Here is an 18,957-nt window from a genome sequence, read left to right as displayed (position 1 = left end):
TCTGCATTGGCTGTTGGTTGCCCATCAACTCCCCATCACTGCTTGCCCATGCTGAACTCCAGTTGCACAGATCCCCTCTTTCCTCAGATCCCCTCCTCCCCTACTCTGCTTTCCTCATTAGTTTTTTGTGCAGTTGTATATAGTGCCAAACAGCACCCGAAGGTTTTGGAGTACTTTACATGAGCAACAGTTACTTTACATATGGACACATTTATTTTTGTAGGCACAGGGAGATTACGTGATTTGCCCAGAATAAAGGATGGTAAACCGAAACTCAAACCCAGTAACCAAGCTCCATAGTCGCCAGCTCCACCCCTTAAGCCATATCCTCTCCCAAGAGAATGCCACATTGCCTCCTTATCCTCAGCCTCAGTTCCACATTTTGGGATTACAGGCAAATCGATTCATCTCCCCGTGGACTCCCGCCTGTCCCTGCTTGCTCCCTCTGAACACTGTTGCACAGATCTTCTACTCCACCGACTAGGTTATTCACAATTTTTTGTGCAGTTTTATGTAGGGCCTACACCACCTGATGGTATTGGAGCACTTTAAATAAATACAAATAACTTCTTTTATGCAGTTTTATACTGTGCCAACACCACCCGAAGGTATTGGAGCACTTTACATTAGCATCAATTACTTAACACAAGGACACATTCATTTTTTTAAGTGCCGTGCCCAAAATCAAGGATGTTAAGCTGATGCCAAAACTAGAACCTGGTTTACGAGCTCAATTGTTGACAGATCTGGCCCTTATGCCACATCCATTCCCGAAAGGACACCATATCATCTCCCTAGCCTCCGCTTCACTTTCACATTTTGTGATTACAGATAAAATCACTTAATCTCCCTTCTTTCTATACCCAACAATTATTGGCAAAGCCAGTAGATTCCACCTGTGCAAAATCTATTGTTTTTAGGTCTCGGCTAGACAGTGCATGTGCTGCTTGGCTAGACAGCCATACGCTGTCTCGTAGAGATGTGTTGTGTTCTATCTGTTACTTCTCTTTCCATGGTAACTTCAATATTGCTCTCATTTTCTTTAATACCATTCGTCATGGCATGCGGGTGTCATGCCCTCATCTTGTGTTTGGCCCTCCCATAGCACACAGACCAAATGGATGTCTCCTTACACCGCTCCCGATATGCACAGCTATTTTTTCTTAGTTTTCAAGTACTCCATAGGAGTACTTGTGTGTTTTCAGGCTGTCTTAGTGGTACACATACACTCATGCCGCTAAAATGCATGTGTGTGTACATAAACAGAGGCATTTCTTAAAAAGTTGTTAAAAACACGAACAGCACTTGTTTCTTTATTATTTTGCACAATCTGATGGTATTGGAGCGCTCGCTTTGTCCTCCGTTTTGTCATAGCACAACACAAGCACATGGAATTGGAACGCTTTAAATGCTCACCAGTTACATTCCACAATGACATTAATTTTTGTCGCTGATCTCGCTTCAATTAATATATTTTCTTACCCCTTTATTGCAGTTTCCTCCCGCCCTATCCCCTCCATTGCTTGCGCATTTCATTCCCTGCTTGACCCGCCCCCCCCCCCCACTACCTCCCTCGTCACTGCAGCTTTTTTTTTTATACGGTCTGATTGTATTGGAGCGCTTGTTCCATCTTGCCATAGTGCTAAAACCAGCCAATGGTGTAGGAACACTTTAAATGCTCAACAGTTACATTACACAAAGACACATTCATTGTCGTATGCAGGGGGAAGCATAAGTGATTTACTCAGAATCACAAACTGTTCATCCAACCCCGAAATTTGAACCTGGTTTCGCAGTTCCCCAGTTGCAGCTCTGGCTGTTACGCTCCATTCTCGCTTCACTTCAAAGCTCCTTAACTGTATCTCACTATCACTTCCATATTTGTTCAGCGAGATCCTCTCAACACCGAACAAGCATTGGCAAAGCCAGTAGATCTCTGCAACGCCCCAGCTATTGGCCTTGCCAATGCCAATGTCTTTTATCCACGTTGTCTAGAAGCATATCCGGTGTTCAACATGGCTGAATGTTACTGAAAAAGGTGCTATGAGGCCACCAGCACAGGCCACGTCATATTGCTTTTTTGTGTTAGGAGGGGCAGGACAATAAACTCAACATGGGGGGGCGAAGAGACTCAATGTCAGTTCAACATCCTGTGATTCTGGGCTTTCAGTGACTTTCAGCCATGCTGAGCAGCAAATGCCCTGCTAGTCAACATTGCTAAAAGACATTCACATTGACAAGGCCATAGCTCGGACATTGTTGAGTCCTATTGGCTTTGTCAATGCTTGTACTTTCCATGTAATGGTGTGGCAAATAGAGAGAACAAGTTAATCTGCATCAGATGTGGTCTGATAGCAGTTGTCCAAAGATGTACATATCAATAGGCACACAGGCACAAATGTTCAAAGGAAAAAAGCAATATAGAGATTCATAGACACTCAGGCACCCATACACACACAAAACACACCTTCAAGCTCTTGTGTGTTCTTATGCCGAAAAGCATTGAAGGCAGTAACAGAGTAAAACACCTATAAGCTTCCATACACGCAGAAACTAACTTGATTAAAGCCACCAAAGCACACAGAGAAACATATATAAAGGCACACATGCACAATGCAGATACCCATGTATACACAAAAGTACACCAACCATTATCCACCACGAACAGATACCAGTCACATACAAAACAATACACAGTGATGGAAACATACAAACACAGACAGAAAACTTGCACGAACATATGCATACAATCAAAGACAAGCATGTTCACACATGTGGATGAATAATGCATGAATGTATGGGCTACAGATCAATAGGTGCAAAAGGTGCATGATTGTGATTGGGTACACAGATGACCTGATAAATCCTTTATGTGGGTGGATAAAAGAATGCTTAGAAGTGTGGAGGATGTTCAGGGAGGGAAGGAAGGATGAAGGCATGAGTATATATGTAAGCGAGTTGTTGCATAGACAGATTAGGAAGTGTATGCATAGGTGTGGGCGGAATGGATATCCCTTTCATCCCCCGCTCATTTCTTCATTATTTAACTTATTCATAAATCTATCCATCCAAACATACACTCATTCATCCAAATTCTTACACATACACTAACCCATTCATGAACACAGCAAATCGTCCGTCTGCACAATCAACAATCCACCGATTCATTCATTTACCCATGCACAGACTCACACATTTATCAATATGTACATTCATATATCCATTCTTCGAACCTCTGACATGATACACAATAAGTGACCCATCCACCCATCACACAACTACAAACACACACTCAATAATCAATGAAAGACTATACTAACAAATTGTCAACTCTATGTTTGATGAATAATGCTATTGGGTGACATTGCAGTTCACTACCGTGGAAGCTTTTTCAGTTTATTGCAGCATATTTCTTTGCTCAGATTGCAGTGCATATTGCAAGAGTGTGCTTTATTGCTCCATTTCTTTTTGCAATGGTCAGTAATGTTTTTTGGCACAAAAATACAGTATCGATATTTTCTCTACATAGACAACATATAAAGATAGTTTTTGCTGTGGCAAAACAGCATCCCTGCTGCCAAAATAAATAGATTAAAACACCACACCCATGTGATCTCTCTGTACTATGATGTGTTAAATAGGAAACCTTGGCGTAAATTAGCACCAACTGCACAGTCTGTGTAATGTAGGCCTTACAAATAAAATAAAAAAAATTAAGAGAAAGAGCAGCCCATATCTGCCTACAGCATCGGTCTCATAGAAATCTTACCACTCCCCTAATATTTCCTGTTTTCTATTTTATTTTTAATTCGTCTTAAAGAAGATGCTATTTTTATCTGCTGTTTCAGAGGTGCCAATAGTAGGCGTGTTGGTTTAGCCACAGCTGAGTCATTTCCTGTGCGAGAAATCTCTTGAGAGACTAGCAAGTATTATGTACTCTGTAGATGGACAGAGCATGCATTATTGGCCATAGTTGTATCCTAGGGTTTCAGAAAGAGTGCAAAGACGGCCGTTGCATCCATAAGGAGCAGGCTTGGGTCCCCACAAAATTACACGAAAATGCCTGAAAAATTGAAGATATTCTGGGCCAGATTTATCATAGTGTTGCATTGCCCTTGCATCACACATGATGTCGCAGGGGCAACACAACAATAAAGTCAAATTTACCAAGCAACGCTTGAATAAAATAAATGACACTAAATAAAATAAATAAACCCAAGTCGGAGATGCGGCAAGCGCAATGTAAGTGGTTTTATTTATTTAATTTTCATATCCCGTTGTATGTCGACTTCCCTCCCTCCCCTCCCCGCCCCGACTCACCGCTCTTACCTATACCGGCCACCCCTGTTGAGCATGTGTGTCCCCAGGCATCCACCCATGGATTTTGTGCATTCCAAGAGTGGTAAACATGGGAATGTGTCAAAATGCTACGAATTCCCAGGGGAGGCACTTTTTTTTCCCTCTTTGTTTCCTCTTTCTTGATATGCTGCATTCTACAGCACACTTAGGCCCGAAAAAGATTGATTTGCGCAGGAAGGTGTCCCATCCTGCCTGCAATGTAGGTATCCCTTGCACCATGGTGCAAGGATGCCTGCGTTGGTGCTAGGTGGCAGATTGTGTGTCAGCGCAGGCAGAGAGCAGGAAAGCATTGTAAAACGGAAAAATATGCTGCATTCTGCCCTCTCATTTCACACAGCGGAGCAAGTTGTCTTGCTGTATTGCGTGAACTATTGATAAATCTGGCCTTCTGTATCTGGGGAGGGCTCAGGGGGGCATATTACAATTTGTTTGGGTGCTGTGGAAATGCTAAGTTTGCAACATGGAAAGGGAAGCTGTAGTTTGCAAAGAGCGCAGGTATATATGCAAGCATTTGGCGATGTAAGCATGAGCGATGCTGGCCTTCCTGCACAAAAATAATCCTCTGAGACATTTTCCTCTCCCTCTATGTGCTACAGAATGCATCACACATAGAAAGAGTAAAAAATAAAAAGGAGAAATAAAGATATCTCTCCTATCATCTTGATGCATTCCCAGGTCTATCAGTAATGTTAAATCTGGAAATACGCCAAAATCCATGGGTGGATGCGTGAGAATACCCACGCTCCACCCATCAAACGCCTCCCTGGGGCAGGGTAATGCAACACAGCAATTCACACTGCATTGCATTACTCTAGATCTATAAAACCATATGGGGCCACACACAATGACCTTGCAAGTCTTGATAAATCTGACTTAGTAGTTGCATTGCCCTTGCACCTCCTAACGAGACGCAAGGATGATGCTACTCATTGATAAATCTGCCCCTTAGTGTCTCAAGGTGGAGGCTGGTTATTCAGCCTTCTCTTGAGTTGGGTATATCACATAACAGATAGTATGTTACAGCTCAAATGAAGGCCCAAATTTACAAACGCTTTGCTCCGGGTCTGTATCACTTTTGTAATGCAAACCTAACGCAAAGTGTTATTCTGTTATTCAACACACATATGGGTTTTATTTGGATAGTTTACGAAAGTAACAGAGAGTAGCTCAATGCACTGCTTTCTGTTACTTTGCATCAAGATGGCGTTCCACATGGGCATTGCCATGCAAACAACCATGGGTTTTGATACAAATTTCTATCTACGAGCATTCATAGACAGAGAATGAACCAATATTTTAGGTCTACTCAAGACAGGCGTAACAAGGAGCGATGCTTTCATTTCTCATAGTTCTACCTACTGTGCATGTGTGCTGTTTTGTACAGCAGATATATAAAGTAGGAATATTGTTAGAGGATAGTTTTTGTACTGCAAGGAAAGCTGACACTTCTCCTGAGTAATTAGGGGGGGCAGACAATCATTTTGGTGGACAGAGTACTCTGGTTTGCTTGTGGTTGAGTGCCTGTCTGAACAATCCAAATTACCCCCTATTTGCAGACTGAATTAATGTATTCCACTAGTCCACTTTGATACCAGTTTTAGGCATTTTCTGACTTTTATGTATTATTCCCAGACTTGTCCAGCTGCAGTCATTTCCTCATGGTGTCAGAAGGCTTATGAGTTGGAGTTGGAAGTCTCTTGTTAGGGGGAGGCTCAAAACAAAGACACACACGAGAGACAGAGTTCCCCACTAACTACCACTCAGCCTTCTGGGGTAATATTCCTAATGGATCATAGTGCAGCCTAGGACAGAAAAGGGTCCTTCCCACCTATCCCCCCCATATATTCTGATACATTACAAAGGACCTTAGGAATGCTTGAAAGTATTCCTACAATTCACATTGGGTTTCTATCCAACTTCCATCTGATGTACCACTTTGGTTCTGGGAATGTAAATTGATTGCTGGGTTTCCATTGCCACATGCAGCACACTTACTCCACTCACCTTCAACTGTATATGTATACCACGCATGCATGTCCAATATGATTATGAGCAATTTAGCACACATGCATGTCCAATATGAATGCACTGAAGGAGTTGGCTGCACTGGACTGACAGACCAATTTAAAACATGGGTGAAGCAAGTAAGCATCTTTCCCTGGTAGGTGACAGGTAAAAAAGACTTGTCATGCTATGATAAAATGTTAATGCCATCACAAAAGTTTTCAAGTGGCTACCACATAATACCAGGTGCATCATCACACAAGCACTCACCATTAGCAGGCTCCACTACAGCAACACATTTTTCTTAAAACAGTTCCTAGACAGACCTATGATCCTCCAGAACTCTTCTGCAAGATTTATTCTCAACCTCCCATGCCGGATCCACATCCCAACCCACTTCAGAGAACTCCACTGGCTACCCATTCTCAAACGTAGCCAATTCAAACTCCTCACACACATACAAAGCCTTACACAACACTAGTGCAGCATACCTCAACAACCGCGTACACTTTCACCAATCTAACAGATGCCTACACTCAACCTCCTTGTCACTCACACCCATCCCCCGCATTCACAAGAGCATAACAGGTGGTCATTTATTCTCATACATTACACCAAAAACATGAAACAGTCTTCTACAACACCTTAGAGCCTGCTCCTCACTTCTCGAGTTCCTTAAGAATCTGAAGCCCCGGCTCATCCGATTGCTCCGAGGATACATTCACCTATACACCTGCTCAAAAACCTGAATACCCTCAATGGTGATTAGTGTGTTATACAAATAGACATAACATAAAATAACAATCAAGGCTTCTACAGCTCAGCAAGCTGATGATAGCCACTTTCAGAAAAGATAGAAGCACTCATTGTGCCTCTCTAAACCACAGAACTCAGCTCTGTGTCTCGTACCGTATCACAAGGGACCATTAGAGCACACAGGATTGTCTCTGGGATATTTGTAAGCAATTTAATGATTATGGATTTGTCTCTTCATTTTTTGTCTCACTACTTTCGCACCTCATATTTCAACACCTACAATAAACCCCATAAAACACTGCAATATGAGACTGATTTTTCTATGGCCCATCAGTGCAAAAGCCCTTTCATCCTCCACGCAGGACAGTGCATCTCTTCGCGACCAGGTTTAAGGTACTGCGCGCAGCGGGCCTAAGTGTGTCACTGTAGCTAGCCCAAGCTCCATCACAGTCCGCCTCAACTTGCCACTTTGTCGCAGGGCAGCGCGACCAGTTACCAACAGTTGGCGGTTTGTGCTTTTTGGCATATGTTTCACTGAACTCTGTTAAATTGCATATCATTGGTTCTACTGATAGGATTTTTGTCGTTTTGGTCAATTTAGTTTTCTAAATTGATGTAGTATTGTTCCTGTGTTGTGTTTGCATTTTACTACAGTTTGAAGTGCTGCATAAATAATTTGCACATTGCCTCTAAATTAAGCCTGATTGCTCTATGCCAAGCTACCAGAGACATGAGCACAGGTTAATTTTGGGTTGGTTTGTGACTTCACCATGACAAGGATTGTGGTTGGTGCTTGAGTAGGGTTTTACCCACCTCAACCAATGAGCGATTTTGTACAACCACGTTAAGGTAAAAAGGCAAATAAGGATCACTGTAAAAATCTATACGAACTAGTGGTATTCAAATTTTTTTTGTTTGGAATATCTGAAGCCAAAAAGTAAATATCGCCTAGTGTATATCTGCAGGTTCACAGATTTTTCTATACAAATGTTTTTGGGCTGACCGGATAATTTTGTAATTGAAAAATCAATAAAAGTTGGATACTGGGTGCATTCTTAAGACTCCTGATAATTGAATCTCACTTCTTGTTCATCATTGTTATATTTGTTAACATTGGATTGCCTGAATTTGCACCGGAAACAAAACAATATAGTGGATGCTCCTTTTCGAATTGTTATGACTATAATGTCGGCTGAATTTTATAAAAATGTTTTCAAGGTATACTGGAAACCCCTTTCTGATTTTCAGAGCTTCTTGTGAGGTGATTGCCGGGTGTTTCTCCTTCATGGAGGCTCAAGCTCCCCTTTCTGGGGCAAATGTGCCCCTGAAGGGCCCACAGTTTGAACATTATTGAAAAGTATGCTGACAAAGTGAATCATAAGTGCCCCTCTAACAGACTATTTACAAAGTCCCTGAAATTACATGTGATCCTTTCCTTCCACCACGTTTACTAATACTGGGTGTGCAGGTAACTCTAGGGGAGCCAAGATACCAGGAATGAAAGGTGGAACTCTGATGCTGCCAGAATATATAGAAAAATACTGCGGAAATGAGGAATTAAAGGTCCAATTCCTCTGGTAATTTTCCATTTTCCACCATTGTTTCCACAGAAAAGTTTGGTCGCTTTCAGCAGCCGAAGTTCTCATGTTCGGTGATTTGATTCCAAATTTTGGAAACCCTATGTGGCTGGTACCTCCAAAGAAAGGTGTGAAAGGAGCTTTAGACAGGTTAAGCCAAGGGTAGATCATTTATTAGCAAGCAGAAGTAATAGAGAGGATATATTCAACTCAGAGCTACCCTTCCAACCAAAGGCAAACCTGCTCTTACAGCAGGTATTGGCAAATTTAATGTGTCTCATCCATGAAACCTATTTTACTTGACATAATTCCTTCCCTACATGGAGGCGCACAAATGCTGTCTAGATTTTTCTGCAGGAGAAGGAATAATTATTCAAAGAGTGCCACCATACATGTGTGGCCACACAGGGTGACTTTGGTTTCCCTTTTGCTTTAATAAAGATCATTGCAAGGTGGTCGCCATTTATGTGCAAGTAAGCCTATCAGCCATCTTTGAATTATTTTTTTAAGCTAAAAGAACCTTCATTCAAACATGGTCCCTGTGCACATTCACTTAAACTGTGTGGCCTTCTCTTTGCTTTATGTGTAATTTAGTGTTCCAGTATACCTAGTGGCCTAATTTGAATGGCAAATTGAAAAGAATAAATAAGGTTCCGTGCATTGGAGGGATAAGTGAACAAAAAAAGAAGGGAGTAAGAGGTAGTAGATTTTGGTGGAAATGATGGTGCTGAATCCCAAAAGCAAGCTGCTCGGCATCAGTGTGCAGCTGCCATGCATTAGCAGAAATAAATACAAAATAAATTAAATAACAGGTTAAGGTTAGGAAAAGACAAACCTCCAGGTCCTTGCACAAATAATATAGCAACAAAATATATAACGAAAAATGAAAAAGGGGTGCGGTTGGGGCTTGGAACAATGGACGAATGTTGATGGGGACCGGTTTTGTGACGACAGAGACAAAGAGAGAGAGAGAGAGAGAGAGAGAGAGAGAGAGAAAGAGAGAAGGAGGGAGGGTAAAACGATGAAACCCCATTGAGCGCAGAAACAAAATGAAAAACATATCCTCTGACATCACCAGTGGAAGGATAGAAGCCGTCCAATCAGAACAGTTACAAAAAAATATGCTTCTGGAGTTGAAAAAACACAAGAATAGGGAGGAAAGCCACGAAGTATTTATAAGGGGACTGAAATTAAAAAGCCATCCAATCATAAGCAAGTGGCTGACCCAAACCTCACTATGTATTGTAGAAAATAGGTCCTCAACAACAGCCAGCTGAAGCTATCTCTGGGCCTAGGCTTAAAAAATACACTGATGGTAAATGTTACTCACAGTCTGATTTGAAGTTTTGTGGTTTAGTCTAAATTAGCAGCTGCTGCCGACAAGGACCAAATATGGAACTGGAAAATACTGACTACTTCCTTTCGTGTCATCTAAAAATAACCAATGAACCCTGACACTGACAGTAGTAACCTCAGCTTCTCCATTTCAGTTCCGCCCACTCTCGTAAAACTATGACAGGGTGGAGCAAGCGCCAAGACCAATTGAAAATGGGAAGCAATTTTTTTTGGGGGGGGGCTTAAGTTCTGTTAATCGTCTATGCTCGTCATTTTGCTATACACTGCCTGACTGTTTTACACAAAAGTATTCCTTACTTCGAGAATGAACGTCTGTCGCTCAAGAAATGGCTCTCCAACAAAGACCAACTGGTATGTAATATTTGAAATATATATGCAACTTGTAATTTACTTTTTGAACTACACCTGGAACTTCTGTTCTACAAATTGCCTTTGAGGTTACAGCGGAGTCATGCTTTTATCTTAAAATGCCAGAAAATCGGAGCTTTAATCTTGGGTTTCCCACCTCATCAAATTGTGTAATCCTCGGGAAATCGATTATTCCCATTTTTCTCATTTCGTTGTGCAACCAGAATGAGGTGAATGTCGATTTAAATCAACATGTGACTGTGTAAAAATGTAACATTTACTCTCTAAGAGTGCATTGTGTTTGAAGTCAGAAGAACTTTAAATACAGTCAAAGACAGAACCAGCTGGAATCTGTTTTTATAACTGTGTGCATTATAATTTCGTACTTATTTTTGGGATATTAAGAAGAGTGCAAGTTTGGACTTGGTGGGAAAATATTGAGGATTGACAGTTGCACCTATGTACTAGAGGACTCCTGAACTAGCCATACAACAGGACTTGAAACTCCCTGTTGAACACCAAACATAGTGTCATTTAGATTTTGGTCGATAACTATGGGTAAAAGGACATACACCCAGTCACCCAGTACCAGCTAGTGCACCCCCCCCCCTCCACCAAAAACGTGTTAAAATTGCCAAAATAGACAATACTGCCGGAAAATGGCATTTACACCCATTGTGCACGAGTTATTTTGTGCTTTTTCTCTTTTTTTCCATCAGCTGAGCACTGGTGGTAAATGCAATTTGAAAAGGAGAGCGGGGACAGTTTGTACCCAAGTCAAAAAACGTGGGGGCATATTATCAAGGGGGTTTATTTCCGCTTTTTTGGTTTTAAAAGCCAAGAAAGCGGAGATAAAAAGATCTCCCTATTACCTAGCTGTCGCTAACACCAGTTAGCGACAGCTAGTAGGAGATAGCGACCATCTTGGGTCCCACTTTGCATGTCAGTGATATTTATCACTAATGACATGCAAAGTGGGCGTGCCAAGATGTTAGCGACTGGAAACAGTCGCTAACATCGCTATCTCCTATTACCAACTTATGGAGATATTCGCGCTAAGCGCGAATATCTCCAAAAGCTAACACCTGCCCTGAGCAGTTCTTAGCCATGTTATCCAATGGGAGTTGGATAACATGGCTAAGAGCATTAGCTCGGTAATGCATGAATATCGCTGACTTTTCAGCGATATTCATGCATTGCGGCCGATTTTTATCGCATTTGCGATAAACCTTGGTAATACCAAGGTTTATTTGCGATAAAAATCGCCGCAGCTCAGCTGTAAATTTTTGTCTCTAACCAAGCAATAGCGATAATTATCGCTATTGCTTGGTAATATGCCCCCAGGTTTTACTAAAAAAGGTGCAACAATTGTTGACAGTTTTTTGAATAACCACCAGATTCTAACTGATATTCATCTATAGACATTAGTCAGTAGCCGGACACAGGAGCACAAAGGCAGGCACAAAACAGAAGAGTGGTGTGTGTGTACCACATGTAAGCGAAGAGCGTGGGAAGCAAGCACAGAGAAAGAGCAGAGCTACCATAGAGCAACTGGGGGAGCATAAAGTGTATGTTGAATCCAGAGGCCTCAGATGGTTGTTTCCTCCCGAGGGGGGTGAGGGAATGGAGGGGGGGGTCTTTTGGGGGGGTTGTTATTCTGAGGGGAAAAAAGCAACACAAGCGTGAGATTTGGTCAAATTATCTGAGTAATGGTTATTCATTTTTTTTTAGCAGAATGATAAGATCTACATTATTTTTTTAATGTTACAGCTAAAATGTTTTGCCTGGAATGTTGCGGGTCTTAATAGTAAAAACAAAAGACAATTGTTCCAAGAAGAATTAAAATTGTACGACCCACATTTTATTTTTCTCTCTGAGACCCACATTGCCTATAAAGACAGAAAACTGCTGGTACAACTTGGCTATGAGGTTATTACTAGCTCGGCATTGAACGCTTCTGTAAGGGGGTTTGCCATCCTTAAAGATAGACGATTAAGAATAGAAATCTGCAAAGCTATTTGTGATAAACGTGGTCGCTGGGCCATTGCCCAGATGTCTATTGGAAAACTTAATGAGGTTTTTTGTGTGGTTTATGGCCCAAACTTTGATGATCCCTCTGTTTTCGATCAGCTAAATATGGAACTTTTGGGGTGGGAGGGGGAACTTGTCATCAATGGGTGATTTTAATTGTATAATGGATTATCAGCGAGATACTACTAGGCATGGAGCCTTCCAACACATGCGTAGGTCGCGCGCTGCTATCTTAGAATTAGGTCGCCTCCACAATATTAGGGATATTTGGCATAGTATTTATCCTAACTCTGCCGGTTTTACTTATTACTCAGCACCCCATAAACTATGCTCTCGTATCGATATGGCCTGGGCAACTGATAATGTTATAAAAAATAGCACCATTGAGTTATGCCCACAGGTTACTTCCGATCATAACCCTATCTTGCTGTCATTCAACTGTACTTTGGCCTGCTCAGGTCCTATGATGTTCTCTTTTCCTCAGCATTTATTTTCAAATGCAAGGTGTATCTCCCAGATTAAGCTACATTTTACAGAGTATATTGATATTAACCTTAATTCTGCCTCATGTACTGTAGTCTGGGATGCCTGTAAAGCCAGCATTCGGGGAATCACACAACAATTTCTTTTCAGGCAGAACTCCAGGCATCGTAAAGCAAATAAAATACTGACTTCCAATATTCTTTCACAAGAACTTTTATTAGCTGATGCCTTATGTTTAAATATTCCTAATGTGGTAGAATTGGGGTTAACATTGGGACACTTAAAAGCAACTTTAAAAACGATACTTAGGGAGAAAAGCAGTGTTAAATTACAAAAATATCAAATCTCTCAATATGAGAGTGGAGATAAAATGGGAAAAATCCTAGCTCATAAAGTCGCAGACGACAGAGCTAATACGTTGATCAAAAGCTTAAGAGGCCCCAACAATATTATTTACGACCAACCGGCACAGATATTAGAACAATTAGTCAAGTATTATCAAACACTATATACGCCTGAAAAGTATCCTACTTTGGCCAGTCTCCAAAATTATTTGGCTCATAATAATATAGAAAAACAGGAGATACTAGGGCTGGTTCAACTATCTGAAAATATTAGTTTATTAGAGATTCGGAAAGTTATTGTTTCCTTATCATCAGGGAAAGCTGCCGGGGATGATTCTCTCCCTGTAGAGGTCTGTAAAATGTGTATCGATGAGCTATTACCCCTGCTCCATCAGGTTATTAGATCTATAGGTAACAATGGGAAAGCGCCGAGTTCCTGGAACACTGCTAAAATTGTATTTTTTTTAAAAAAAGGACAAGTCGGCCGACGAATGTGGGTCATATCGACCCATTTCGTTAATTAACACAGATGCTAAAATATTTGCCAAAGTTTTGGCCACCCGATTGGCTCCGTTTATACCCAAAATAGTCAACCCACAACAACATGGTTTTGTTATTGGTAGGGACACAACCGCCCATATTAATATGGCTATAACTGCCTTCGACATAGCGGAGACAGACCACACCCCACTCGGTATAATTTTATTAGACGCTGAGAAAGCTTTTGACCGATTGGGGTGGGACTTTCTCTGGTCTGTGTTGGCGGCTTTTGGCTTTAAAGGTCAATTTGTAAGCTGGATTTGAGCTCTCTATGATAGTCCTATGGAACCCTTTCTTCATGCTTTACAATTACAAACACAGATCATCCCTTTTCGATCTGGCCCTCATTTTTTAGGGCTCGCCCCTTTCCTATTCCGCAGGAATAGGAAAAGAGCCCTGATGCAGTCAAACCAAACTTCAGGCCAAGGGCTCTCCTCCAGAGGATTTTGGACAGTTCACGTGAATCACAATCACGTGACCTGCTCTCATGCACGAGCCTTCCCCCTGGCAGCAGCATTTCTTCACGGCCGCCAGGCCACTTCAAAGGGTTCCGCTTCCCCGCCCCCTGCTTCACGGCCATCTGTTCCTCTCTCCCCGCACACAGCCTTGCTCGGATTTCTCCTCCCCACCTCTCTTTCATCACTGGTCACCCAGGGGCCTCCCATGATTGTGCGACCTCAATCTTAGGAGACAGTTCAACATAAAGTACAACATATTAATTTTCTTTGTGGTCGATCTTTTTACCGTTAAATAATAAGATGCGTTTTTGATATTTCTGGAAGCTCCCTGTAATATGTTTCATTTTCTCATTCATTACCTACAAATACCTGGGGCTTTCGCTGGCACTTAATGATGAATGTGTTCTCATTCCTTCCGTCACAAAACAAACAAAAAAATATGTTTTTGAAATTCTTTGCTGTGCTGCCGCCAGGTATTGCGAGATATAAAATAAATCTGTGGCCTCATGCGAAACTCTTCCTCCGCTGTGCTTGGCAGGCCTTTGCAATGTGCGTCAGAGGTACCTGCTTAGTGGCGACCATTTCAGACGCTCATCAAAGTAAGTGGAGTCACTTGGAATGTTCATCTGAAAAAGCCAAGAGGGGGCATCCCTTCCCCGGCGGCTTGCACAACTTAATTTGCCCTTCCTCCGGTGCCTTTCCCCATATGGGAACGAAGCCATTGAGAAAGAGATCGCTTTTGGCTGTGCATTATGTGTGGCAGTTTCACCAGAGCATGAAGCAGAGCCGCCTTTCTTTTGTTTTGCAAGCTGCGGCATGCTCCTTGAAGCTCTTTTTTTGCACCCACGCCTTCCCGCTAAACATTGAGCCCCCCCGCCACCCTCACTCGGCACAAACACAACCTCACCCTCAAGGCCGCAATGCCTCTTCAATACGGACTCCTCCCTCGCAGCATTTTCTTTCCTGCCAGACCTCCTTCCTCCGCTCCCAGGCGTCTCCCAGTCCCCACTCCACCATGAAGTGCTGGAACTCGTGAACACCTCCAGGGGTACAAAAGTCACACCGCCTCAATAGCTCCTGCCAGTGCCAAATGCTTGTGTATTTCCTCATTTACTCCATAACAAACCCCATAATGCATGTGCCAAATGCAATCAGTTCAGCCCGTGGCGAGTGAGCTCGCATCATAAACTGAAAGCCCGCATTTTCCCTTAACGCTACAAACCAGCACAAAAAAACATTTTAGCGCGCCCACTATACATTTAAACTTTAATTAACCTATGCTCACTATTGGCCTAGTTTCTAAAACGAACAATGGAATAGGCTGATGGCTGCGGAATTTGCTGGTGGGATGGCAATGGGAAACTTTAATACACGCCATGAAACAACGCCACCAAGGGACAGATGTATTTAGTTGAATTCACAAAGTCTCATAGGTGGCCTTATATGCTCAGTCATGCCATGTGTACAACAGCTCTCCTCACTTCTCTAAGTGATAAAAGCCCCAATAAAAAATGTATTTAGGCAACGCAGAGGAAACCAAGACAGATTTGGTTATTGTGGCAATCTAATGCTTCAAGGTAAATGACAGCAGAATTGCATTTAGCTTTCAATTGTGTCTCCCCCGTTCGCCCTTTCCTCTCATCCCCTTTGTCTCTGTGCATCGCTCTTCTGTCTCTGTTCCCCTGCAGAAGTTTCTTCCGCCCCTTAGCTCACTCTCTCCCGCTCACCCTCACTTACCCTCTCACCCTCACACACACCCTCACACTCACTTACCCTCTCACCCTCACACACCCTCACACCCACACACCCTCACCCACCCTCACTTACCCTCTCACCCTCACACCCCCTCTCACCCTCACACCCCCTCAAATCCCCTCACCCTCCCATCCCCTCACCCTCCCTTACACCCCCTCACCCCCCTCACCCCCTCTCACCCTCACCCACCCTCTCACCCTTACCCACCCTCTCACCCTCACACACCCTCTCACCCTCACACACCCTCTCACCCTCACACACCCCTCACTCTCACACACCCTCACACCCCCTCACCCTCACACCCCCTCATCCTCACACCCCCTCATCCTCACACACCCTTATCCTCACATCCCCTCATCCTCACACCCCCTCATCCTCACCCTCACCCTCACACACCCTCATCCTCACCCTCACACACCCTTATCCTCACACACCCTCATCCTCACACCCTCTCACCCTCACCCACCCTCTCACCCTCACACACCCTCACACACCCTCTCACCCTCACACACCCTCTCACCCTCACACACACCCTCACCCTCACACACACCCTCACTCTCACACCACCTCATCCTCACACCCCCTCATCCTCACACCCCCTTATCCTCACCCTCACACACCCTAATCCTCACCCTCACCCTCACACACCCTCATCCTCACCCTCACACACCCTCATCCTCACCCTCACACACCCTCACCCTCACATCCACTCACCCTCCCTCACACCCCCTCACCCTCACAGCCCCTCACCCCCACTCACCTTCACACCCACTCACCCTCACACCCACTCACCCTCACACACCCTTTCACCCTCTCACCCTCACACACCCTCACCCTCACACCCCCTCACTGTCACACCCCTCACCCTCACACCCCCAACCCTCACACCCCCAACCCTCACACCCCCAACTCTCACACCCCCATCCTCACTCACCCCCTCACACCCCCTCACCCTTACACCCCCTCACCCACTCTTTCACCCTCACCCACCCTCTCACCTTCACACACCCTCTCACCCTCACACACCCCCTCACCCCACACTCCCTCACATCCCCTCACCCTCCCACACACCCTCACCCTCACACCCCCTCACCCTCACACCCCCCCTCACCCCCCTCATCCTCATCCTCACACCCCCTCATCCTCACACCCCCTCACCCTCACCCCCCTCACCCTTACACCCCCTCACCCACCCTCTCACCCTCACCCACCCTTTCACCCTCACTCACCCTTTCACCCTCACACACCCTCACTTACCCTCTCACCCTCACACATCCTCTCACCCTCACACACCCTCTCACCCTCACCCTACATTTCCTCACATCCCCTCACCCTCCCTCACACCCTCACCCTCACACCCCCTCACCCTCACACCCCCTCACACACACCCCAGCCACCCTCTCACCCTCATCCACCCTTTCACCCTCACTCACCCTTTCACCCTCACACACCCTCACCCTCTCACCCTCACACATCCTCTCACCCTCACACACCCTCTCACCCTCACACACACCCTCACCCCACATTCCCTCACATCCCCTCACCCTCCCTCACCCTCCCTCACCCTCCCTCACCCTCACACCCCCTCACCCTCACACCGCCTCACCCTCACACAGCCCCTCACCCTCACCCTCACACACCCCCTCACCCTCACACACCCTCACCCTCTCACCCCCTCACCCTCACACCCCCTCACCCTCTTACACCCCCTCACCCTCTTACACCCCTGCACCCTCTCACACACCCTCACCCTCTCACATACCCTCACCCTCTCACACACCCTCACCACTCTACCACTCTACCGCCCTCACTCTACCACCCTCACTCTACCGCCCTCACTCTACCGCCCTCCCTCTACCGCCCTCACTCTACTGCCCTCACTCTACTGCCCTCACTCTACCACTCTACCGCCCTCACTCTACCACTCTACCGCCCTTACTCTACCGCCCTCTCTCACTATAACGCCCTCACTCACTCTATCGCCCTCACTCTATCTATCTATCTATCTATCTATCTATCTATCTATCTATCTATCTATCTATCTATCTATCTATCTATCTATCTATCTATCTATCTATCTATCTATCTATCTATCGCCCTCCCTCTATCTATCACCCTCCCTCTCTCTATCGCCCTCCCTCTATCTATCTATCGCCCTTCCTCTATCTATCTATCGCCCTCCCTCTATCTATCCATCGCCCTCCCTCTATCTATCTATCGCCCTCCCTCTATCTATCGCCCTCCCTCTATCTATCGCCCTCCCTCTCTTCCAACCAACTCCTTCTCTAACTCCCTGTTCTCTTCTCTTGTGCTGATCTGCTGTTCTCTTACACCCGCCTCCTTCTTTAACTCCCTGTTCTCTTCTCCTGTGCTAATCTGCTGCTCTCTTCCACCTCACCTCCTTCTCTAACCCCCTGTTCTCTTCTCTTCTCCTGTTCTGATCTGTTGCTCTCTTCCACCCCGCCTCCTTCTTTAACTCCCTGTTAACTTCTGCTGATCTGCTGCTCTCTTTCACCTCACCTCCTTCTCTAACTCCCTGTTCTATTCTCTTCTCCTGTGCTGATCTGCTGCTCTCTTCCACCGGCCTCCTTCTTTAACTCCCTGTTCTTTTCTCCCGTGCTGATCTGTTGCTCTCTTCCACCTGCTTCCTTCTTTAACTCCCTGTTCTCTTCTCCTGTGCTGATCTGCTGCTCTCTTCCACCCCACCACCTTCTTTAACTCCCTGTTCTCTGCTCTTCTCCTGTGCTGATCTGCTGCTCTCTTCCACCCGCCTCCTTCTTTAACTCCCTGTTCTGTTCTCCCATGCTGATCTGCTGCTCTCTTCCACCCGCCCCCTTCTCCAACTCCCTGTTCTCTTCTCCCGTGCTGATCTGCTGTTCCCTTCCACCGCCTCCTCCTCTAACTCCCTGTTCTCTTCTCCTGTGCTGATCTGTTGCTCTCTTCCAC

At 44.6% G+C, this 18,957-nt stretch overlaps 1 protein-coding gene across 2 annotated transcripts in view; it reads left to right on the top strand.

The window, feature by feature from the left end:
- The window catches only part of OCSTAMP (osteoclast stimulatory transmembrane protein), a 206,796-nt gene that overhangs the window by 47,916 nt on the left and 139,923 nt on the right, over positions 1–18,957 (top strand). The window contains exon 1 of one of the 2 annotated variants that reach the window (XM_078650469.1): positions 10,340–10,403. The exons of the other annotated variant lie outside the window; for it this stretch is intronic. Within the exon in view, the coding sequence (XP_078506595.1) occupies positions 10,357–10,403 (47 nt within the window). The 5' untranslated portion in view covers positions 10,340–10,356. Of the gene's footprint in view, positions 1–10,339; positions 10,404–18,957 lie in introns of those variants that run through there. 2 annotated transcript variants of the gene reach the window in all.

Source organism: Lissotriton helveticus, chromosome 7 (genome assembly GCF_964261635.1).
Source record: "Lissotriton helveticus chromosome 7, aLisHel1.1, whole genome shotgun sequence".
Taxonomy (NCBI): Eukaryota; Metazoa; Chordata; class Amphibia; order Caudata; family Salamandridae; genus Lissotriton; species Lissotriton helveticus.
This window is presented reverse-complemented; position numbering and strand designations above follow the sequence as displayed.